At 39.5% G+C, this 24,418-nt stretch overlaps 1 protein-coding gene across 4 annotated transcripts in view; it reads left to right on the top strand.

Annotated features, from left to right (window-relative positions):
• Positions 1 to 10,769, top strand: part of epha7 (eph receptor A7) — an 84,777-nt gene extending 74,008 nt beyond the window's left edge. For all 4 annotated transcript variants that reach the window (XM_072362762.1, XM_072362761.1, XM_072362759.1 and 1 more), the window contains exons 12-17: positions 427 to 488; positions 714 to 923; positions 1,982 to 2,131; positions 5,073 to 5,266; positions 5,891 to 6,046; positions 7,208 to 10,769. In XM_072362762.1, the coding sequence (XP_072218863.1) occupies positions 427 to 488; positions 714 to 923; positions 1,982 to 2,131; positions 5,073 to 5,266; positions 5,891 to 6,046; positions 7,208 to 7,322 (887 nt within the window). In that variant the 3' untranslated portion in view covers positions 7,323 to 10,769. The remainder of the gene's footprint in view (positions 1 to 426; positions 489 to 713; positions 924 to 1,981; positions 2,132 to 5,072; positions 5,267 to 5,890; positions 6,047 to 7,207) is intronic.
• The last annotated feature ends 13,649 nt before the right edge of the window (positions 10,770 to 24,418 follow it).

The following is a 24,418-nucleotide window of genomic DNA, read 5'->3' as shown; positions in this document are numbered from 1 at the left end:
CTAGACAACCAGCGATTGAAGGAGGACATGCGGCTAAACATGTCATCAATGGTCAGATTTGGTGGGGGTCAAGACTATGAAGTCCGACATTGTTTTGGCAAAATTAGTGACTGACATTCTGAACCGGTACCTTTATGCTGATGGTATGAAGAAGCAACATTTTAGCTTTGTGAGGTGAAAGCAGCACAGTTAGACTGACATTTTATCTGATTAAATGAGCTGCATTTCCTGTTTAACATTTTCTCATTTAGACACTAATAAAAGGAGCAGATGGTAACTTTTAATTAAAAGCTGATTAAACACGCAGCTAGAAATAACCTTTGGCAGAGCCATTGTGTTGGAAAGCATTTTGAAAGAAAACAAATTGTAGGTAATGACTAATCATCTCCTTTGTTGTTCATCTTTTTCTTATTGTTTTTTCTTCAGGAAAGCCTGTCATGATTGTCATCGAGTACATGGAGAATGGCTCATTAGATGCTTTCCTCAGAGTGAGTATCACCTTCGGAGTGCAAGAGATTCAAAGCAGCCTCTTTTGTCACTTTTTTTGAAAACTTTTTTTGCCCAAGTGTCCCAGAGAGCAGTGCGTCTGCAGTGGGAAGTGTGCAGCACATAAATATCATAAATCTTCTGGAGCTGCTGCGGTGCTGTGACCTACATTTCCCCTCTGGTCAGTGAAGATAGCTGACCTGCCTGTATTTCTCTGTGCTGCACAGAAACACGATGGTCAGTTCACGGCTATCCAGTTGGTGGGGATGCTCCGGGGCATAGCAGCGGGAATGAGATATCTCGCTGATATGGGCTACGTCCATCGAGATCTGGCTGCACGAAACATCCTTGTCAACAGCAATCTTGTATGTAAAGTCTCTGACTTTGGACTGTCAAGGGTGATAGACGACGATCCCGAGGCTGTCTACACAACAACTGTGAGTCAATTAAAGTGGTTGCTCTCCCTACCAAGAGACTTGTCTGAATTATCTAATCAAGGTTGCTGCTGGTGTGTGAAACAAGAGCTAAATCCAAGTGCATGCCAAAGTAGGCTCCAGCAATTGTGATATGTAAAACGAGCTGCATTTCAGCTCAATTTTCTGGTTTGACAGTTTTTAAAAAGGCTGTATAAGTTTTTAAAAAGTATTTTATTAATAATTTAGTGATGCTTTATAGTTAAATCAAAACCTCTTTAATCTGTACCTCAATGTTTACAACTGTTTAAAAATCCATCTGTCTGCTATTTTAAAGATGTTATTACAAGTGTAGTGAAGTCATTCAGAGAAAATGTTGAGTGTTTATGTCAATGAACTTCACCAGGCATCAGATTTAGTTACACACGTGCAATCTGGAAACGTCCCTATTGGAAAACATAATGTATAATACAAGATACTGGGTTTATGATGTTATGGACATTAGGAATTAATTACTGGTATAGCAATAAGATGTAGCAGATGTATTTAGTGCCAGATGTAATTATTCCTGTTAAGAAAAAAGAATTTGCCACTTCTTGATTCGTAAATGTGAGGAAAGTCTTGAACTGTTTTGGGCCATATTTAATGTTTAATAGATTTAACGGTTGGCATATTAATTGATCATTTAGAGAATAATTAATTGCAGCTTTACTAATTTGCTCTTGTTTTCCAAGAAGTTATTATGTCTGCAATAAGTCATTTAAAATAATATGTCAAGTCTGCAGTTGTAAATGGTAAGAGTTATAAATAAATAACTAGCCAAGTTATCTATTTTTTTTTCACAAGATGCAAGCAACCATTTAAGCTATTACAACTGTTGAAGCCTTTATACAGAGTGGCCTGAAATAAGTATCAATATTTGTATTTACTTTCATCCTAAGGTTTCTGAGATAATTTGCTGTTGAATGTGTTCTGGCTCTGCTTATAACTGAATATCTCTCAAATTGATATTTCAGGGGGAAACCCAAGAAATAATGAATTTGATCTCTACTCCAGCCACTGACCTGCATTTTATTGAACAGGGTGGCAAAATACCTGTCCGATGGACTGCACCAGAAGCCATCCAGTATCGCAAATTCACCTCTGCAAGTGATGTCTGGAGTTATGGCATTGTCATGTGGGAAGTCATGTCCTATGGGGAGCGGCCTTACTGGGACATGTCCAATCAAGATGTGAGTTACTACTTGATATACAGTCAAAAAGAGACTAACATGATAGATTTGTCATTGTGCTTATGGACGAGCTTGAAACCAATGGCCATAATATTTTACAAAATCTTGAAGGTGGTACATGCAGATATTTGGGAACTTGTTTAGTTGGGAATTAGGTCAAATGCGACACCAGAATCCACAAATTTTGCTTTAATATTTTACATCTTAACACTTCCTGTTATTTCAACCAGTTTATGATTAGAACTGTATATTACGGTATTTACTATCAGATATGACTTTAAGACATTTCAAAGGCAAAAAGAAAATTATAATTGGTGCTTCCTGCTTCATAAACTGTTTTTATTTTGTTATAAAATGTAAGTATTTGATATTCTTAATCAACCTTTAAAACTCACAGGACATTGAGGCCTTTTTATGGGCACATTATTGTCTGAAGTCAATAAATTAATAAATGAATTGTTTAAGTAAAGGCAATAATTCAGTAACAAATAAGTATCTATTATGTATGAAAGAGCCACAATAGCAACTGTGGTACTGTTAGTACAGTGGAAGCTGAGCTGGGAACTGCTATTTGTCTCAGTACTTTATGGTCTGAAGTAGGGCAGAAATTAAGAAATACAAGATTTTCATCAGATTCATCCCTAATTATGGCTAATGTCCTCCCACTAAATCGTAAAGAATCAAAACCAAAAAATTCCAGTTTGCGGTTCAGTCTTGAGGCTGTCGAACAAGATCCTCATGAGAGCAGGACAGTAACCTTCAGCTTAATTAGTTCAAGAAGTCTTGCTATAATCATGCAGTTTCAATCCATTTGAAGGAGAAACAAGCCTGAAGTGGGACATGCTTTAAATCAAGTCCTGAGAAATGGTGGGGTTATTGATATAAATTACAGAGTTGGAAAACACTTTTCATGCTGAATGCTCTTGATTTGAATGTCTTTAAAAGTTTATAATGACTTGTGGTAATGGAAGCCAGTCTGACTAGCAGTAGTGAACCAGTTACACTGCAAACAATTCGTGTTCATTTCGCTGCTTGTGTTGGCCTCATTGCTTTGTTGTAGACATAAAATGCCAGACAACAATAAGCATTGATCTCAATGGCTTGCAAAATGTTTAAATTTAAGTTCTTTTTATTGGGTATATGAATGGGTGTATGAATATTTTCTATCAAAGTGGCATTTTAAAAGCTGACTCCTTAGATTGCAGTACTTTTCATCCTCAAATTTTCAAGTGAAACACGTAATTTAACAAAAGTCACAAGTTGCCTTAGTGATTGACTCGCCTGCATTTCTCCGGGTGCTGTTGCCTGTTTTCCTGCCAACTCCTACCGTGAGAGTCCAACTGTGCCAGTCCCCTTGAAGCTGCTCCTTATTCTCAAATGCATGACACATTTTGATTGATGATGGAGTGAGAGCTAGTTCTGGCCTTTCCTATATGGCTTCCGGTGTTTAGCACCCACAACATCATAGCTAAACATGATTAAGATTCTCTGGCCCTCTAAAGCAGAAGACTGCTGATTGAACAAAGATGTTAGAAATGCTAAACAACATGGCTCCGCTATTTGACAAAATTTTGCGCTTTGTCAAGATGTCCGTAAATCCTGCAGGGATACCAGAAGAACAATGTTTGCATTTTTCTCCACAGTTTCAGTGCACAGACACCTTTTTTTCCCAATCTCTCTTTGACTGCTCCTGACAGGAATAACTGATGAATATATGCAGGAATATACACAGCTCCTCGTCCATACAATAAAGGACAGACACCTAGGGGCTTAAACCAAAGTGTCCTCCGTACCCACTGTTCTCACAGCATTGATTTTTAATAAACTCCACGCTAAACTGCATGCATGATGCAGACTAACAATAGCTTAGCTTTAAAGGCTTTATGGAATGTTATATTTTTGTATTTAACAGGGCTGTATAAATAAAGCCTTTGGTTTCGACATATGAACAATGTAGAAAGTCGTGTGAGCTATGCAAACAATTTGTAATATGACTGTAAAGCTTATCTCTACCACCTTGAAATCCATTCTAAAAATCACAGTCAGCCAGTAAGGAGCCAAAGGATTTCTGTAACATGATCCCACCTCCCAAAAAGTTGGTTTAAAGCCGAGCAGCAGTGTGCAGCTCTGTGGGTTGTTTTCTGAGCCCTGTTAGAGGAGAAGTCAAACAGAACAAAAACAACAATGACACATTTTAAGGATCAGTAAATGAGGAAAAAAGTTTCAATTTGGTAATCCACCTAATGACCAATAGTATCTTAGTCAACATATGCTGGTCTCATTCCTGTGTTTTGAATATTAATACTGTAGACTGAGACTAGACAGCAGTGAAAGTCAAAGAAATCCCAACCTCGACAGACAGATAAGGTCAGTTTACATTAAGAATTGTTTAATTCACATGAATCATCTTTTTGGACTCTTTTGTAAACCCACGTTGGTGTCATTGTGTTTCCACCTGTCAGCATTCAAACTGTTGAAAGAAATATTGCCATGTGTTGTGGCAATGATGGAAAGCATTCATAAAACTTATCTTCAATTTGCTCCACAATCACTTCTCAAATGCAGCTACTCTGATCTGTTCTGCTTTGTCTTCATGTTCCCCTTTCTTCAGACATTGCCAGCATATTTCATTTTATTAATTTAGCAGATGCTTTTCTCCAAAGCAGCTTGCCCATGAGGAGTGCATTGGTTGGAAATGTAGAGTTCAGTATCCTGCTCAAGGACACTTCAACATGTGGATTTGGGGAAACAGGGATCAAACCACTAAAACTTAAGGCTTGTGTTTTTAGGATTAGGGCTACAGTGAAACTAAAAGCTGATTCTAAAGACATGGGGGTGACGATAAAGGTTGACGTTGCTGTTACTTTAGGGTTTGCTTCTAAAATTATGCTTTGGGGTTAGGATGATGCCAAACGCTAATAATGTTCAATCTTTTCTCCAGGTCATAAAAGCAATAGAGGAAGGCTACCGTCTTCCAGCACCTATGGACTGTCCACCAGGCTTGCATCAGCTAATGCTGGACTGCTGGCAGAAAGACAGAGCTGAACGTCCCAAATTTGATCAGATAGTTGGCGTCCTTGATAAGATGATCCGCAATCCTAACACCTTAAAAACCCCAGTGGGAACATGTACAAGGTGAGAACCTTGAATGAATTAATATGAATCATTTTATAATGTGGCCTTATACATTAAAGAATTTCTACTAATATTTTGGTACATTAATAGAGGATCTAAAGTGCCCACTGGATGATTTAGCCTCTCTCGTTCAAAGATGAAAGATAATTCCTAGGAAGTAAATTCCACATAGCAGCCTCTCTACAGCTATATGGTCAATAACAGGGCTTTTAAATCAATCTTTAAAATGAGCTGCTGTTACTTTAGAGTGCAGCAGCCACACCAGCTCTCACTCTGGCATTTGTCAGATGATTTCTTTTTGCAGTGTACTTTTCTGAGGTGAGATGGAAGTTAGAGGTTACAGCTGGTTAAAAGGTCTGTGTGGGGCATGTATTTAGGAAGTATTCAGATGGAAAAGATATTGACAAAAATATTTTTCAGAAGTAGAGACTGACATGCTGCATATATTTATTAGTTTCCTTTGGACTGAAGCCTCCAATCATCCCATTTTTTTCTCCTTGCAATTTCCTGCACTGCTGGATGTCTTTGGTTGCTGCTTTGTCTCGTCTTTTGCTTGATTGTGTTTTCAGTGGAATACTTCCTTTTCACATAAGACATAAATGTCTTTCTGTGCTCATCCCGCAGACCAATTAGCCCACTGTTAGATCAGAGCACACCAGACTTCACTGCTTTCCGCTCAGTGGGAGAGTGGCTGGAAGCCATCAAGATGGAGCGATATAGAGACAACTTCACAGCAGCTGGCTACAGTTCTTTGGAGTCTGTGGCCAGGATGTCAATTGAGTAAGTGGATATGAAGCTCTCAGGAGGTCAAACATCAGTAGAAAACATTGAAACCAACCACGTTAGGACTGTGACGTCAGCGAGCTTCTCTCTTTCATCTGCATATGAGTCAGCAAATCTTTTCAGGTGGAGTTTTCCAAAAAGTCCAAAGATTAGTTTTGACCTTTATTTACCAAAGCTGCAGAGAAGACGCTATTATTTGAAACGCATTGTGATTATGTGACTCATACTACTCATAATAAACTACCTGTTTATTGATTCTGCCATGTTTGCTTAATTAGAACTATCTTGTTGTTTATATTGTCTTTATAAATTCATTATACATTACATTTCCACAAGACAAGATCTATTAGTTTGACAAGGGTCATACAATTTCACTTATGCTCTGACTTTGCCTTCTTATTTAAAAAGAAAAAAAAATTCTCCTCGCTACTTATTTCCAGTTATACTCTGTAATTCTTTTATTTGTTATGCATTGAAATTCAGCAATTTTACATAGATGTTTCACATTGAAAGCCTTTCAGGACTCAAAGCTTGCATTTCCTGGTTGAATTAGATAAAATAGAACAGTTTATGTATAATTTTATGCCACAGCTGCAATGAACATAAGATGATTACCATTGTTATTAAATTTAAAACTTAAATCACCAACATTCTGTGTAGGTCAGGTGGAGTTGGACCAACTATTTTTTCACTCAATTATCAGCATCACATCCAAAGCTATTCAAATGGATTGTGTTTTTGTGACCAAATATCTCTTATCTATATTTCCTCTCATGGCTCATGCTCTTTTTTAAATGACGGTTTTATCCAGAGCTCTTCTATAAGCATGTGTGAGTACATCCACAGAAACTGTCAAGGGCCAATGTGCCATATTAGTTCAACGCTATAAGTGATCCATGTTACATAGAAAAACAGCTTTTCTTATTTTAACAACATATACAAAGATAGTGTTTGAGGCTCAAGAACTAAATGTATGTTCAATTTTCACTTGTAGAAAGTAGCTGCATTTGAGTGAGTTCAAACTAGTTTCCAGAGGGAAAAAACTCCTAATAGCTTTAAGTTGAACATTTATACACATTGCTCTGGATGCTGATGTTTAAATGTATTATTGAAATCTATGAAGAAATGCACTGACTGATATGTTGTCCTGTCTCCCAGGGATGTGATGAGCTTGGGAATCACACTAGTGGGCCATCAGAAAAAGATTATGAGCAGCATACAGACTATGAGAGCCCAGATGCTGCATCTTCACGGTACCGGTGTCCAGGTGTGACGATCTGTTACAGGCCGCCTCGGTCAGGACAAGAGCAAAAACTGAACTTATCAGGAGCAGTGCCTGGGACATAACCCAGTCAAAGTATAACAGACATCTGTTATCTCCGACTCCTCCTGCTGCATCTGGAGTGAAATCATTCCTTTTTCCTCAGTGAGGGATTGAGGTCAAAAAGGCAAAAGGCACTAAGGAGAGGAAAGGCAAGAAGCAGCAACAAAAAACATAACTACCTGGACGAGATTTCTTTTTTTGTGTGCTTATTTGTAGAAGCGCTCAATAACTCAACCACATATCAAAGAGCGCATCGGAGAGGAGTTTAACGCTTTTGTTTCTTTAACTTAATGAAGTGCACACTATGACGCTGGATTTCTTTTACATTAAAGAAAAAACTTTGTCAGTTATGGTGATTTTTCTTGTTTCTTTTCCTATTTTTTTCATTCTGCCACAGTGAAATGTTGTGGCACATTCAAAAGTTACTTTCCTTCTTCTCTTTGGACATGACAACAGGGTATACAAACACAGAAGGAACTTCTGGGGTACAGAATTCAAGGTATTTATTTGTGCTGAGTTGCGTTGAAACTGTTTGCAGTGACTTATTCTTCCCTTCATGTGCTGTTGAAGTGAAAATTATATCCTCATATGCTTACTTCCAGCCCATGACAGTGGGTTCTTGATATGTTTTCAAATGTCCTATCAACACAGGAGATCCAGGAGAAAAATGTTCTTCTAATCAACAGATTTTATACCAAGAGTAGCAATATCCTTTGTCTTAGCGATCACTATGGAAAACAGAGCTTCAGAACAGTTATTTGGTCATTGATTAGAATGTGTCAGCACAGTTAAAAGATTGTATTGAAACTGCAGCCACTGCATATTGTTTTGCCATTATTCAGCCTAAATTGTTGCACAGAAGGCTTGTTTTGGTATATTGTTTAGTTGCAAACAATGTTTAAGGGTGGATCCCAGAAACAAGTAGGTGTAATACTGCCTTAAAATGCTTAAATTTAGTATTGCCACTATTTTAGGCCCATTTCAATGGTTTTTGTTTGTTTTTTATTTACCTTGTAGTGTGGTGTCTTCTCATCTGAAACTTGATCTGGTGTGCACAAACTCAGTTTAATACCAAGAATGCCACTGTCAGAGAGGAAGAGATGGACTTAAAAATGAGCAATAATTACCAGGGAGAAACGGTCCTCACCTGAGATTTTTAAGGTGCTAGATTGAAATACATGTGCATGCTGTGCTTAGACAAACCATTTGGAAAGATTCGGTCACCACCAGAATGGAAAGGAATGTACCTCTTTGACCTAGAACAGTTTGGTTAGTACTCAGAAAACTGCCGTGCCAAGTCATCAAATGAAATAATCATGTCGCATTTTGCCACTATGATATGTTAAACATTTTATAAAAATCTAACATCGCATGGAAATGTTAAATTGAGTGGCTGTACAGATGAAAGCAGCACCATTTAAAACTAGAAAGGTGCCATTTAGACATGCTGACATCATCTTCTGACACATTGCACCACCCAGAAATCAAAGAGCCCCTTCAGTGTTTGCTTTCGAAAACGCAGGACCAAAGGATGAAGCCTGCGTCAAACGCAGACCGCAGTGATGAATCCCTCCGTCCCTGCTCTGCAGGCAGCCTTGCAGCTCCCCTGTTTATTCATGCAACTCTGCAGCTCATTCCTCACGGGGTTTAGATGCGACGGAACATGCATCTAAATGTTTCTTAAGAGTACTAGCTTTTTCCTCCATGTGACTTTGTATGGTGAACCGAGATGCAGGGCTTTAAAGAGGATGAGTTAAAAGCCAATCAACCTCTTTGGTGCCATCTGTCTCCACTTCAAAAAAGTTTCTATGTTGAATATGTTATTGCAGTTTTCTTTGATGAGAAAATTAGTTTATTCAGCTGTCATTTAAGGGGAGAGGTGCTCACAAAAGAAAACTATTGTAACTTCTTTTGCTGTAAAGTGTTGTCATCTTCTAAACTTTTCTCTTTGTCCTACAATGCATAAAGTATAACCATATGAGTAGTCAAACTGAGCTCAACTACAGGCAGTGAAACCATCTGGGGCTTCTTCATTCTTTCCTTTGTTTCCGAAGGTACAACCGCATTCAGCCAGAAAGATTAAAAAATATGTCCTTTTCTCTGGTTTCACTCTCAGTCCACATTGAGCTGGGGAATAAAAATGGTGGCTAAACTAGTTAGAGAGTCGTGGTGAACTGGAAGCGGTTGTTGAAAGAAGGAAAGTGTTGCTTTTTTTCCTGTTTGTCAGTGCTTTAGTGAACATGAAAAAGCTAATGAGGATACATGTCTTTTTTTTGGCTTCATGTGGACACAAACCTACTCTAAATCAGTTTTCATTGTGGGACTCACCTTTGTGAAGCGATACCAGAAATTAGCCCTGACCAGACCTTTTGCCTTTTGTTACACACACCTTCCTTTTATCCATACAGCCGAGTTCAGCAATTGGGTCTTGGCCAGAACTTTGAATTGAATACAGCCATAAAGTCATTTAGTCAGCACAAAACTCCCCATTTCCCAGGCAGCAGCTGCTCTCACACCGAGTGCTCAGACCATGCTCTGATTTTAAAACTGTGGCCTAAGATGAGCCCCCCCCCCCATCCTATTTTATTTTATTTTTTTTAAATCTTGTGCTGGATAGGCAACAGAACAAGCCAAACTGAGATTAATGCCAGGGTACAATCAATTCAGCATCCAAATCAACACAAGCAACTTCACTGTCTGTTTCAGCTTGTTTCATCAGCATTCTGAACTTCAGGTTGATCAGCTCTGGAATATAAAGTTTTGTCGTGGCTCTGTTTCAGCAAAGGCATAAAATAGATTGAAAAAAAGCAAAAAGACAAAAAAACAAGAACAGACCTGCAGGTTGTAGAGAGTTTGTTGACATTAGGAATGGCAGAGCATGAAGTTATTTTTCAAATGTTGTGGTTCAGCAGTTGGAAATGAGTTTAACCGTTTGGTGAGGTGGTGGATCATTCCAAAGACAGCAGCACTGTCGATTGTGTCAGAAAGAGCTGAGATTGGAGGGGATCTTTGTATATGTTCTACGTGTAAAACTTGTACATTTTATTTATATTGTTTTTTACACATATTACTCAGTAGAGAGCTCTGAATACATTTAAAATGCACTATATTTTTCTATCCTGCAGATGAATTATTGTCACCCACAAGATTCAGTTGTACATATTTTTTTCATTTAGGACCAAAGACAGCTGATAGGATTTCCATCTTTGACTTTGTTTTGATTTTTCCTTTAGTTTGTTGTACAGTAATACAAATTGTCAATTTATTATTTATTTTTCTGTGTTGAATATTCACTGGTCAAAAGTATTTTCCCCAACAATTCTTTAAGATCATTTAATTAAACGATTTCTTGTTACATAGACAATTCCTTTTGCTTTGTAACCTTTGTAATAGACATTGTACATATATTTTTGGAAATATAATACAATCTCTGAAGAATTTGTTTGTTCTATGTTGTGTTTTTCTTTGTCTATTTTTTTCTTGTGATGACTTTTCAATTTAAAGTTGTTGTGTAAGTGTTTGTAAATTCAGATTACAATAATTCAACTTTTTTCTTTTCAATCTTTTGTTAGGCAAACAACATTCTAGTCTTTACTTACTAAAAAAACAACAGCTTAACTTCAATCATAAGAATATACGTTTATTTAAAAAAATGGTTTGATAACACTTAACATATATAGGATTTATTGGGGGCTTAATCTGTCATTTGTCACCTTGATGGCCTTGGTGTAGTTTCAAGGTTTCTTTTGTCATGCACATCATTAGCCAGAATAATTTGCCAGACTGTCAATAAACTCCCAAGTAGTTCTGTTCCACACTGACAGAACCATCTGCTCTGAGTGGTAGTTTGCAACTGCATTCCACTGAAAACAAGAAAACCTTTAAAGAATTGTATTATCAGACTTAAACATAGGAATGGGAGTGTATGGCTATAACTTTAAAAATATGAACATGTTTTTGTGCTTTGACCAGTATTTATATGCTTTGATGTTGAAATTTACTTAGACATTAATAATGTGATTGGTAGGAAATGATTAACCAGCCTGCATTAATGAGACATAATGTAATTTGAGTTGATCTGACAATCGATCAGAACTGTTCAGCAGTTTAAGGTCAGACTGATGTCTGCCTTACTAAAAACAAGCTTGTTGTTCACAGAGAATAACAGACCCATTTTCATTTCATTATGAAACGATACCAGTTCTCCATGTCTGCTTCTGACCTATTTCTTTTCCTTCTAGGCAAAATATATTGCATTTTGATGATTATTTGAATGATTGAGGCGCAGAATGGTAGAATAATAGGTAACTTGTGTTTGTGATCATTACAAGCTTTGCAATAACAAAGATGCACTTGAGATGCATCTTTGATACACGTTTTGCATCACATGGACTTATTTTTATATATCCACTTGGACAACAACATCATGCTGTAAAACAAGTTGGTGAGGTTATCTATGAGGACATCTGCCAGGTTAAAGTACTAAAATAAGTCATAAGGGCTGTAACATAAATTCTTACTTGTTAAATGTCTATTTGGCATGTCTAGCCACACGATCGCATCCACTTCTGATCCTAAACTTGTTTGGAGATGCATACTCAATAAGACAGCTAGAATTATCCTCCAGACTCCCAGATTTTGTACTTAAATGTTCCAGAAATGCCAGCTAATCTTAAGGGATTTATTGGATTTCTTCTGATTATATCTTAAAACAGTTCCAGTATTTATTTGTAATTTGGACTATTGGGGGTTTGTCTGGCTGCTCAGCTGTCTCTGTAATACATGCATTATGTTTTCACACGAGTTTGGCTCCCCTCCATGTATTTTACTGTGTGGCAGCTCTTCATTTCTCATTAACTAAAGCTGCACAATCTCACTGCAAATGTTTCAGTCATTTGCAGTGAGATTGTGCATGTAGAAGAAACATATGGTGCCCTGGTGCTCGATCTGATGGATACCTACTGTATTACTGAGTAGGTAACCGAGGTGCATTTAATCTTTAATTGAACATGTATTTACTTTTACCACTTTGTTCCTTAGTTTCTTCTGTCAAAACAAATCTCAGTAGAAGTTAAATGCATTTAGTAAACCATCAGTTTGGATGTCAAGGAACTGAAAGTGACAAAAATTACCATTGACATTTACAAAATAAACAAGAAGACACCCCCTAAAAAAACTAAAATATAAAAAACAAAGCAACAGTTGAACAAATTATGAGAGATTATGTGAGATGCATGTAAAAGTCAAGCGTAGCTCCTGGAGGCTTTTTTTGTGAGATGTTGTCACTGTGCTATGGCAAATTTTCCATCCATCTTCTGATACATAAACTGTGTTTATAGAGATCAACAGCATTTGATCTACAGGTTCCATTAAATAATTAATTTTCCATCACTACGTCATCCTGTTAAGTGTGGCAAGGCCTCTCAGCTGATGCTAGATGAGAGGCATGGTAAATCCTGGGCACATTGCTGGTTCATCACATGGTTAACGCAGAGAAGCAAATATGTGTACCTACACTCATACACTAATTATATCCAAAGTAGGATGACTAATTTACCTAAAGTGACTGACTTTGTGTAGCAGCTGGGTACAACAGCCACCTTGTAAGGATTATAAAGGACTAAACCTAGGGAGGACTGGGCAGAGCAGGATCCAAGTTCCCTACTCCCACTGCCTAAAGACTCAGAGTCCATGTATATAAACAGGTTTGATTCCTGTTTAGCAGACCACTAGGCTAGGTAAAGTTGGCTTCTGGACTTGCAAAATGTCCGGTGGCGACCTGAACTTACTGCTACCACCCAACACCACTCCCTTTTACTAAAGTCTGTTTAAACAGGTGAGGCATGCCTACCTCTAGGTAAGTAGCCCATACCACTGGGAAGTGCTATGAAAATAACATTTATTAGTCCAAAAACTACTAAGGAAAAGGTTTAGTCCAACTTAACTTTACCGTTAGGAGAAAAAAAACAATTTAAATGAAGACCCAACATCTTCCTTTCTCCAGTGAAAGGAACTCTGACTGCTTCAGCAAACCAAGAGATTTTGGACAATATCACGCTCCCAGCTTTGTAGAAACAGTTTTTTAATGTCCCTTTCCTGTTCCAACATGAATGCGCACCAGTGCACAAAGCAAGGTCCATAAAGACATGGATGAGCCAGTTTGGTGTGGAAGAACTTGACCGGCCTGCACAGAGTCCTAATCTCAATGGATGAATTAGAGCAAAGACTGTGAGCCAGGCCTTCTCTTCAAACATCAGTGTCTGACCTCACAAATGTGCTTCTGGAAGAATGGTCAAAAATTCCCATAAACACACTCCTAAACCTTATGGAAAGCTTGGCCAGAAGACTTGAAGCTATTATAGATGCAAAGGGTGGGCCAATATCATATTAAACCCTATGGAATAAGAATGGGATGTCACTTAAGTTCATATGCGTGTAAAGTAAGATGAGCGAATTATATCAGGACACTTTGTGTCAGGGTCAGAGTATTTTTTTAGTCTTTTTTGAGTGGTGCCTTGACATCCCTATGGACATCTTTTGAGGGGCCTACTCACTCGGGTCAGATAGTGTACTCAGGAAAGTGACTGTGGTTCTGTTTGAGCACTACATAAGAAAAGAGTTCCCACTTGTCTCCAATATTATTCCTGCCGTGGTACGAGTGGTTGCGTAGAAGAACATGGTCCCCCACCCTAAGAAGAGTGCCAGCAGTTCTACGATCATAGGTTCTCTTTCTTTTCTAGACACGTCCTGTAAGTTATTTAAATAAAGCCATAGTAACCTACAACTCACTAGATACTCCAACTAGGTCTGCAACCTTCCTCCAAGCATCGTTTTTTTTTTTTTGTTTTTTTGGTTGTCTCTGTAGACAAACAGGCTTGTATCATAAAGCTCTGGGAAACCGGAGACTGCAATGATTCATTTCTGCTCCATTGTCTTCCTCTCTCTCTCCCTTTTTCTGCTCTTTTCCACTTTGGAATCCAGATCGACCCACAATTGGCTGTCGCCGCGGTTGGGCCACTGCTCAATTGCATAAAGTTGAGCCTCTCTCAACTTTCGTTGTGTCACTCACATCGCGTCGCTAACCCCGCCGGTCGTTCCGGTTGCTCATTGTTGCCAGCGTACATTGAAAATGAATGGCAGCTGATCGCCGCAGTTACTCAAAATGCTTTTGGTGTGAGCGCCCAGTTTGCCACTTCCACAGCCGTCTTGAACTTGTCACGATGAGTCTTAACCCAGTCATTAAGGTTATCCACTTCTTTGTCGCCCAGGTCCTTTCCCCTAGTAGATTCAAAATTCAAAGTTTTTATTGTCATATGCACAATAGAAACACGTTTCCCTGTACAAAGAAAAATTTACTTTCCTGTGCAAGAATGCCAGTCAAATGAGTGAAAAAAAAGAGAAATGCTATGTACAGTAAAAAAAATGCTATATACAAAATACAATTAAAGAGATCTCGAGCCTGGTGGTCCTGCATTTCACACTTCTGTAGCTACAGCCTGAGGGGAGAAGTGTGAACAGTCCATGTTCGAGGTGCGTGGGGCCTTTGATGATGGAGGCAGCTCTCCTCTGGACTCTGCGGTTGTAGATGCTCTGCAGAGAGAGGAGTGGAGTCCTGATGATCCTCTCAGCAAGAGCTACTGGTCTGTAGTCATTTAGGCAAGTGGGTGGGCTCTTCTTGGGGAGGGGGACGATGGTTGTGGTCTTGAAGCAGGAGGGGACGGTGCTCTAGATGAGGGAGAGATTGAACATGGAGGTGAGAACAACTGCCAGTTCGTTGGCACATCCAGGCCTATCCAGGCTCATTTTGGATAGAAAAAGAAAAACAAAGCCAACTGCGTGAAACTGAAGAAGCAGAGGTAAATAATCAAAAAGTTGGAAAATGTCTTGTGGGCAGGTGTAGGTACCAGATGTGCTCGGGTTACCAGATCTGCTCGGAGCCCTGCGCCTGTCGGTGACGTCACATTCTACGATTGGCTGGACGTTGGCACGATGACGTACCTACACAGGCATGGAGTAGTGAGGAGGCGCAAGCGCTTACTGATATATGGCCAGAGGACTATATATTGTGGTTGTTTGTGGCTAGGGTTATTGCTTGTTGTGAACAAGCTGGCTTAAGGGGATGGATTTCCATTTTTAGTCACAGCCAGTCAGTGAGCCGGGTTTTCTTCTTCCTCTTTCTTTTGGACAATAGCACCCCTAACAAGTAGTTGTTGTAACTGTGTGTGACGTCCAGGCAGTTTGGTCCTCTTTCAAAAGAGCAGTGTGTAAGTAAACCAAACCAAATGAAGGTGTGAAATTTTTTGGCATTCCCCGCCAAATCGAACAAAGTCCCTCAAACTATTCTAGAGTGAAAGCACCCTTAGAGAAGGTTCTGCTTTTGTGACAGGTAGAGAAGTGGAATGCAGGCCTCGTTGATGCACTTGTGCAAAACTTGTGCCCTAATGCAAAACCAACAGAAAGGCCCCATTCAGCCTGTATATTTGAATCAATCAGTATGCGGTGAGGTGATCATCACTGTGCTACTGTTACATCAGTACACAAGAACGATAACGGTCAACCATGATGAAAATGTAACTGAATTATTGCACTTTTACTGTTTCTATATATCAAAATATTCCCCTTTTATACACATAAATTCATATCAATCTTCAGTTTTGTCGTCCTGCATTGATATAATAGGGGCAATTAATTGAAAAAACATTTATGGACATGTGTTGTTTCACCTAAATTGTCTCAAGATTCCCCAGACATTGCTACACCATAGATATCCAATAATCCTAAGCATCACCTGGTACAGGTAGCTACAGCAGGAGATGCCATGAGTAAAACAGAATTATAGAATAAAATAAAATTGCAACTCTTTGGTACGAACATAAAAATAACTCATTGACAAACAAACAGTTGATGCATAATTTGAATAAGTAATAGAATACAAATCTGAAGTACACATCATTAGGTTAAGTGCAGGTGCCTACCGGCATGAATGGATGATGCTGTTCTTCCTGTGTAGCTGGTTTCAGTGTGAAAAATTCTTGAGGGAAAAAACAGTTTCTGAACCTGGAGTTGAGTGCCTTGACTGACCCGTCACGCCTGCCAGTGGGCAGCAGGTCGAAGGGGTGATGGCCAGGGTGAGTCTGGTCTTTGATGATGTCGGTGGCTCTGCTGATGCAACTAAAGGTGGCAATGTCCTCCAGAGAGAGGAGCGGGCAGCCAGTGCAGCTTCACTTAGTCTGGAGTGCTTTGCTCTCTGCAGCAGAAACACCAAACTAAAGAGCATAAAACCACTGCACTTAAACGTGCCGTCACCCTCTTATATGATGTCAAATAAATAAAAAGATGAAAAAAGTAACAGAAAAATAAACATAATAGACAGATTAATTAATTAATCCTTCCTCTTCAAGATTGCCTCATTATCCCATCTTAAGGTAGAGAGTAGTACACATTCACAGGGCTGTGTTTACATCAACCAGTCTTCTTTTGTGATTTGCAATATTTGTCACAAAGGTTTAGCTTTATCCAAACTAAAAGAGTATAGGTAAAAACAAGTGGACGGGAATGCTCCCGGGGGGGTTATTATGTTTTCTTTGCGCCACACTTCCTGTTGTGCTAAGCTTGGACTTTTTTGAGGAATGTATAAATATAAAAGTTAAGATTCAAATATGAGTGGTGTACACTAGTGGTGCAATGGATCATCATTGATCTGTGATCCGTTCGGATCAATATCTTTGGTTCAGCACACACTTGATCCGCTGATTTGATAATGATTTGTAGGATCAAACTTACAAGAGAAATAAGCAACCGATCGAATTTTACCTCCATGAGGCTGGCACAAGACATAAAGCCAGCTTTTTGATCTACAAATTGGGTAAATGGCAAGTCGGGTCTAGGCAGGGCCAAGGTTGGGGCCTGAGACAAGGATGTCTTCAAATCTTCAATCTTTCAATTCTGCATCAAGACTCCAAGTTAAGTGTACTTAATGTTTTCCCATGGACCATTAAGGAAAGGGGAGCCTCCTTTTCTGAATATTTAAGGATCCACTGCCTACAATAAGACATCATTCATTATTTTTTTTTTACAGGCTTTGACAGCTTCTGTATTGCAGCGACTTGCTTGGGAAAGAGATCTACCCGTCTCCATGGTCACGTGTCCCAAACAAATCACTTGTTTCTCCACAAGCTCTACTGATCTTTGAACCAACACTGTGTCTGTCAACACCGATCGATATACATTACCTTCAGCGCTATATTCTATTTTAGGATCATTTGCAACTGGCTCTTTTAGGCTGAGAAGAAAGTTGTGCAACCATAGACCCAAATCCTGTATTTTCCAATCTACTGGCTTAGGTAATGAGATATGAGGAGTGAAGCCACTAGAAAACCTTTCCCTGAGATGGAGTGAGGGATACAGATACAGCAGAAACCTTTCCTGTCCAATATACATGCTTCAACATCAGATTTTCTGATTATACCTCAACATACCACACTTTAGAGGGAAATCCTAGTTCCACCCGCTTCTGAAGTTGGTTCAAACTGCCAGGATAATGTTCAGTCATAAATTTACACAAGAGTAACAGGTTCTCCACAGCTGCAAATGTCTGGCCTTTACTTTGGCCGCTGCCCATCTCTACTTATCTGTCTCCTTGTATTACCAAAAGTGTGCAACTACTAAATTCCACTTGAAGCATACAGACCCAGGAAATACTACAGCAATAACCATGACACGTCTGTCAACAACTTCTCTATAGTTGTGAGATATTTCTTTTAACTGTCTCTTTCTAAATTATATCAATGAATATTTTCACCGCACGTGGTTGTCCGTTGGATCAGTTGGTGACCTGGGCTCTGCTGGATGGAAGTCTTTCACAGGGAGGTTCGTTGGAGGAGTCCATCCTTGTCGTCAGGTTTGTAGAGGCAAAAACTGTTTGCACTATGGTGAGGAAGTAAAGACAATAAGTTTCCTTAGATTTAAGGAATTTATTACGGAGTAATAAATCATACTAGAATGAACAACCCGCAATAGTCAGCAATAATCATCAAACAGAGTCAGCGACTAAGTCTCACTATTCAGCCCAATATGGTGCAGCCTCTTTCAACCACAGGGTTTCAAGAGTCCTGACAACCCACTGATGCTAAGATCGGTCCTTTTATACAGTCTTGACCAGATACACATATTTGTCCAGACAGTTCAAATTCCATCTTAAGTACAGAGCACATTGGAAAATCAACCATATGACATTAAGCATTATTTGCTGAAGCAGTTCATGCAGTTCTGTTGGGAAAACCAAGTGTAACGCATAAAAGAAAAAAATATTTTCCTATTACAATCTCTAAGATACACATAACAGCACATGCAGTCAGAGGCTTACATGGAGTTATTGTATTTTTTTTTTGTTACAATAGCAATAACTATATGATTTACTCACAGACATGCATTACTTCCTTTTTTATTGGATCTAAATTAATTTGTAGCAGAAGTGCCTTCCCAAAATTGCTTGGCAAAATAACATACAATTGAAAGGTTTGTGATCAGAGATACACATCAGTTTTCAAGTACTAGATAGAGCTGGGATAATTACAAAGCAGCCCAACTGATATATCAGCAAATATGAATCTAGATTAATAGTCAATGGTTTGAAAGCAATTATGTCATAGATATTAGATTAGTACTTAATTTCAATATAAAATTTCAGACTTTAACTGAAACACCTCAGCTAAACTTACATATCAGATGTGATTAACAATGGGTTGGAGTGAGAAAAGTCTCAAGAGCCACTTTTCTAAACACAAACACTTGATATGCAGATAGTTTGATATGATCTTTTTCCACAATTCCTATTCACACATGCGCTTCACAGTAGGAGAAGCACTCTCACAGCTGGAAATACAAGGAAAGTTTGGGGGTGGGGTGCTCTGTCTCAAGAGCGGCTTCCCACCTGATGCTGCCCCCCCCTCAATCAAAAAACACAAAAGGAGCAAATCCTCTTGTGCAAAAAAAATTTAAAACAAAAACTTTAACTGAACAAAAACATCAAACTATTAAATGTGGTTTGCTGAATATTAGATCTCTCCCTTAGAAGTCTCTGTTAGTGAATGATTTGATTTGTGATCATCATATTGATATATTTTGTTTTACAGAAACCTGGCTGCAGCAGGAGGATCATGTTAGCATTAATGAATCAACTCCCTCTGACTATTTAAATGTTCATGTTCCTCGAACCACAGGTAGAGGAGGAGGAGTGGCAGCTATCTTCAGATCAGGGTGACTAATCAGTCCTAGACCCAAGATTAGTTTTAGCTCTTTTGAATCTCTGATTCTCAGTTTTTCCCACCCAAAGTGGAAATCACAAAAACCTCTTGTGTTTGTTGTTGTGTATCATCCACCTGGCCCTTATTCTGAGTTTCTGTCTGAATTCTCAGAGTTTTTATCCCAGTTAGTGCTGAGTACAGATAAAGTCATTGTAGTGGGTGACTTTAATATTCATGTAAATGTTGAAAATGACAGCCTAAATATTAACTTTAATTCGATTTTAGTCTCTATTGGATTTTCTCAAAGTGTTCACAGACCTACTCACTGCCTTAATCACACCCTTGACCTTGTGCTGACTTATGGCATTGAGAGTGAACAGTTAACAGTGTTCCCTCATAACCCTGTCTTGTCTGACCATTTTTGAATAACTTTTGAATTTACATTACTTGACTACACGGTTTCTGAGAAGAATTCTACATATAGAAGGTGTCTGTCAGAAAATGCTGTAACCGGATTTAAAGAGTTGATTTCATCATCCTTTTCTTAACTGCCATGTGCAGATTTGACAGAGGACGGCTACCTAAATTTTACTCCAGTAGAACTTGACTCTCTTGTTGACAGCACTATACAGATGCATACAACACTGGACAATGTTGCCCCTCTGAAAAGGAAGGTAATCAGTCAGAAGAGGTTGGCTCCTTGGTATAATTCACAGCTGCGTGCGTTAAAGCAGACTACAAGAAAGCTGGAGAGACAGTGGCGTTCCTCTAATTTAGTAGAGTCTCAATTAGTCTGGAAAGATAGTTTAATAACGTATAAGAAAGCCCTTCATAAAGCTAGAACTGCTTATTATTCATTATTGATAGAAGAGAATAAGAATAATTCCAGGTTTCTTTTCAGCACTGTTGCCAGGCTGACAAAGAGTCCGAGCTCTGTTGAGCCATGTATTCCTTTAACTCTCAGCAGCGATGATTCCATGAGATTCTTCATCAATAAAATTGTTTCTATCAGAGAGAAGATTAATGGAATCCTTCCCATTATTATCACTGATGTATCATCAAGTAGAGCAGCTTTAGAAGTATCTTTCGAACCTGAATTGTATTTAGAGAGCTTCTGTCCAGTTGATCTCTAACAACAGCAATAGTCTCTTCTAAACCATCAACTTGTATGTTAGACCCAATCCCAACCAGACTGTTCAAGGAGGTTTTCCCCTTAATTGACACTTCCATATTGGATTTGATCAATCTGTCTTTGTTGATAGGATATGTACCTCGGACTTTTAAGGTTGCTGTAATTAAACCTTTACTTAAAAAACCTACTCTTGATTCAGAAGTGTTGGCTAATTATCGACCTATATCCAATCTCCCTTTTTTGTCTAAAGTTCTTGAAAAAATAGTTGCAGTTCAACTTTGTGATCATTTACATAGAAATAATCTGTTTGAAGAGTTTCAGTCAGGATTCAGAGTGCATCATAGCACAGAAACAGCACTGGTGAAAGTTACCAATGATCTCCTGTTAGCTGGTTTAAGTCATATTTATCTGATAGATTCCAGTTTGTTCTTGTAAATGAAGAATCTTCCTCACACGTTGGAGTAAGTCATGGAGTTCCTCAGGGTTCTGTGCTTGGACCGATTCTTTTTACTTTATACATGCTTCCATTAGGTAACATTATCAGACAGCATGGCATAAATTTCCATTGTTATGCTGATGATACTCAGCTGTACTTATATGTGAAACCAGATGAAACCAATAGGTTAGTCAGACTACAAGCCTGTGTTAAAGACATAAAGACCTGGATGACTCAGAACTGTCTGCTTTTAAATTCAGACAAAACTGAAGTTGTTCTCTTTGGACCTGAGCGCTTCAGGGAGAAATTGTCTAGTTATATAGTTACTCTAGATGGTATTTCCTTGGCTTCTAGTTCAACAGTGAGGAACCTTGGAGTTATTTTTGACCAGAATTTATCATTTGACGCACATATAAAACTGGTTTCTAGGACTGCCTTCTTTCACCTTCGTAATATTGCTAAAATCAGGAACATCCTGTCTCAGGGTGATGCAGAGAAACTAGTTCATGCATTTGTTACTTCAAGATTGGACTACTGTAATTCCTTATTATTGGGCTGTCCCACATATTCTCTGAAAAGCCTCCAGCTGATCCAAAATGCTGCAGCCAGAGTTCTGATGAGAACTAACAGGAGAGATCATGTTTCTCCAGTTTTAGCTTCTCTTCATTGGCTCACTGTTAAATTCAGAATAGAATTTAAGATTCTTCTTCTCACATATAAAGTTCTTAATGACCGAGCTCCATCATATCTTAAAGATCTAATTGTAAGGTATTTTCCTAACAGAGCACTTCGCTCCCAAACTGCAGGTTCACTTGTTGTTCCCAGAGTTTCTAAAAGTAGAATGGGAGGTAGAGCCTTCAGTTATCAGGCCCCTCTCTTGTGGAATAAGCTGCCAGTAAATGTCCGGGGAGCAGACACCCTTTCCACTTTTAAGATTAGGCTTAAAACTTTCCTTTTTGATAAAGCTTATAGTTAGGGATGGCTCAGGTAATCCTGAAACATCCCATAGTTAAGCTGCTATAGGCTTAGACTGCTGGGGGACCTCATCTGTCACACCTTTCCTCACTTTGCTCTTTTTTTCCCCGTTTAATTTCACAATTGATTTTATGTATATGTCACATTATTGTGGTTATTAACGTATGTTTCCCTGTTCCAACAGATATCCTTTGAATGGCGTTATGGTATTTTTCCCCCCTCTTTTCCCTCTTTTCTGTCTTCTCAAACCCCAGCTGGTCGAGGCGGATGGCCACCCTTCCTGAGTCTGGTTCTGCCAGAGGTTTCTTCCTGTTAAAAGGGAGTCGTTCCTTTCCACAGTCGCCACAGGCACGCTCAGGACGGGAAATTGGACTGAAGACAAGTTTCGGTGCAATCTGTTGGTTTCCTTAGCTAGGATATTAATTTTTTGAATTGGCTCTATATGAATTAATTGGATTATGATTACAATGAATTGAATTCCAATTGGCTTGAATTGGACTATATTACTTAAGTGCCTTGAGATGACAATTGTTGTAATCTGGCGCTATATAAATAAAATTGAATTGAATTGAATTGAAAAGGCAGGATCTAGTGCAGAAATTGCACACTGGCAATAGTCTTTTTGCCTTTACTAGTAGTTGACTATAACAGATGGGGCTCCGCTTCTTGCTGTGATAATGTCAATACCACACGTATCTGAACGTAACCTTAAAAGTATGGAGCAAGTAGAAAGCAGTATACAGCAGAAAAGAGGATAAACCAGCAACTATTCCACTTCCCCACTCGCACATTGTCATTAATCGTCCAAAAGATTAGCTGGTACACATTGTCTCACCCATTCAGATTTGACTTTGGACATATCCAGGATATTTTTAGATTCAGTGCGTACGAAAAAATGGCTACAAGTCATAATTAGTCATGTAACTATTAGGTACAGTCTTATGGAGTCTGTATTGTATACCTGTTTTACTTACAAGATAGCTGAGCTCTAACTGTAACTTTATCCACAGTGGTTTGACCATTATTTCTACAAGTATCAGAAACTCGTGGAGAATAAGTATCCCATACTAACTAGTTGCAGGTTATTAGGGTTCCACCTCCATATTTGCTGTTGCTCCAGTGTTTAGTTGTATTTCTTAACTTCTTATACTATAGTTGTAGAGCCTTTATGGGCAAAACAGGTAAAGCATTTTACCTTCATGCAGGCACTAAAAGTAAATCGGGCTCTGGAGTGTGAGAATGTACAGAGCGACAATTCACAGCACCGCCCCAGCAATCAGAAACAGGCGGAGAGGGCCACAAGACCCAGGTCACCAGCAGCCCACACAGAGTACAGAATCCAGGAAGCCCACCGCAGGGACAACCACACATCCACCCAGACGACCGCAAAGGAAGCCCCCGGACAGAGCCCCCGTAAGCATAGGGCAGAGGCCCCAGGGGGGAACCAGGGGCAACAGCCCACCGACCTCGCCAGGCCCCAGCCACCCAGACATGGGCCGTGCACCGGACTTGGGCCCCAGGAGCCCGACTGCCCCCAAACCGGCAGAGGCCCCACCCAATACCTGAGAGGGTCAGGCGCCCCAGACAGCCAAGCACAGTGGGCCAGTGCAGGGTGTGTGGTGCAGCAGGCACACCACGGGGCCAGCAGCCCCCCAGCCACTACAGACCCCGAACCAGCAGAACAACTCATCCTCCCAGCCCCTCCCGCCCCGGGCAGCAACCAGGCAACAGGGGTGTGGGAAGACCCCTCCCCTCGCCCCTCTGGTTCTTTAATATTTTCTAATTGTGAGCGATTAAAATTGAGGGGCAAAACATATCTTTTGAGATATAGTTCTGACTAAGATGTGTTTTTTTTTTTTTTAGACATGCAAATTATATGCACACCATTTTAAAAAGTGCTGTTGGAAACACCCCCTGCTGGGGGGTCATTGTATCAGCCATTGAGCTAATCCGACCGAACCTACTCCCTTCTCGGATCTTGTCAGATTTGCGTAGTTTGGGATGAACCATCTGTAATACCCAACCGGCCCAAAAAACTTTCTTTATCTTAGGTCACGGGCAGAAAGCAATTGCAGAAGTTGCACCTGCCCACAACCCAAGTGGTACCCCAGGTACTATACTCCGTCCAATTGCACACTCCTTCGGGTTTGCGGTGAGACCAGTCACCACAGCGACTAAAGAACCGCAGCCATCCGCTGCACATCCTGCTCCACCCAGATGTCGCTTTGGATCATAACATCATCAAGATAGGCGGCAG

The sequence above is a fragment of the Leuresthes tenuis genome, unplaced genomic scaffold (genome assembly GCF_036924035.1).
Source record: "Leuresthes tenuis unplaced genomic scaffold, fLeuTen1.0.hap1 SCAF_13, whole genome shotgun sequence".
In the NCBI taxonomy this organism is placed as follows: domain Eukaryota; kingdom Metazoa; phylum Chordata; class Actinopteri; order Atheriniformes; family Atherinopsidae; genus Leuresthes; species Leuresthes tenuis.
This window is presented reverse-complemented; position numbering and strand designations above follow the sequence as displayed.